Source organism: Corvus brachyrhynchos, unplaced genomic scaffold (genome assembly GCF_000691975.1).
Source record: "Corvus brachyrhynchos isolate BGI_N302 unplaced genomic scaffold, ASM69197v1 scaffold443, whole genome shotgun sequence".
NCBI classification, from domain to species: Eukaryota; Metazoa; Chordata; class Aves; order Passeriformes; family Corvidae; genus Corvus; species Corvus brachyrhynchos.
In genome coordinates, this window is record NW_008237220.1 from 9,354 (window position 1) to 9,651 (window position 298).

The 298-nt window shown below is 69.5% G+C and overlaps 1 protein-coding gene across 1 annotated transcript in view; it reads left to right on the forward strand.

The window, feature by feature from the left end:
* The window catches only part of LOC108445352 (selenium-binding protein 1-B-like), a 9,204-nt gene extending 8,988 nt beyond the window's left edge, over window positions 1-216 (forward strand). Inside the window, exon 2 of the mRNA XM_017728876.1 lies at window positions 1-216. Within this exon, the coding sequence (XP_017584365.1) occupies window positions 1-141 (141 nt within the window). The 3' untranslated portion in view covers window positions 142-216.
* Window positions 217-298: the final 82 nt, after the last annotated feature.

The window sequence follows — 298 nt, forward strand, 5'->3', positions numbered from 1 at the left end:
CTCGACGTGGACACGGACAAGGGCGGCCTGGCCGTGAACAAGAACTTCCTGGTGGATTTCGGCAAGGAGCCGCACGGGCCGTGCCTGGCGCACGAGATTCGCTTCGCCGGCGGCGATTCCAAGTCCGAGATCCTGCCCTAGGGATCCCGGGAAGCGCCCGCTGCCCCCTCCCCCTGCGGTGCTGCCCTTGGGGTCCCGGCGGGTGATGGGTGTGGGGTCCCCTCGGGTGTTGGGTGTGGGGTCCCCTCGGGTGATTCCGGGCTTGGGGGTCCCCGTTCCCGCTGGAATCTCGATCCCG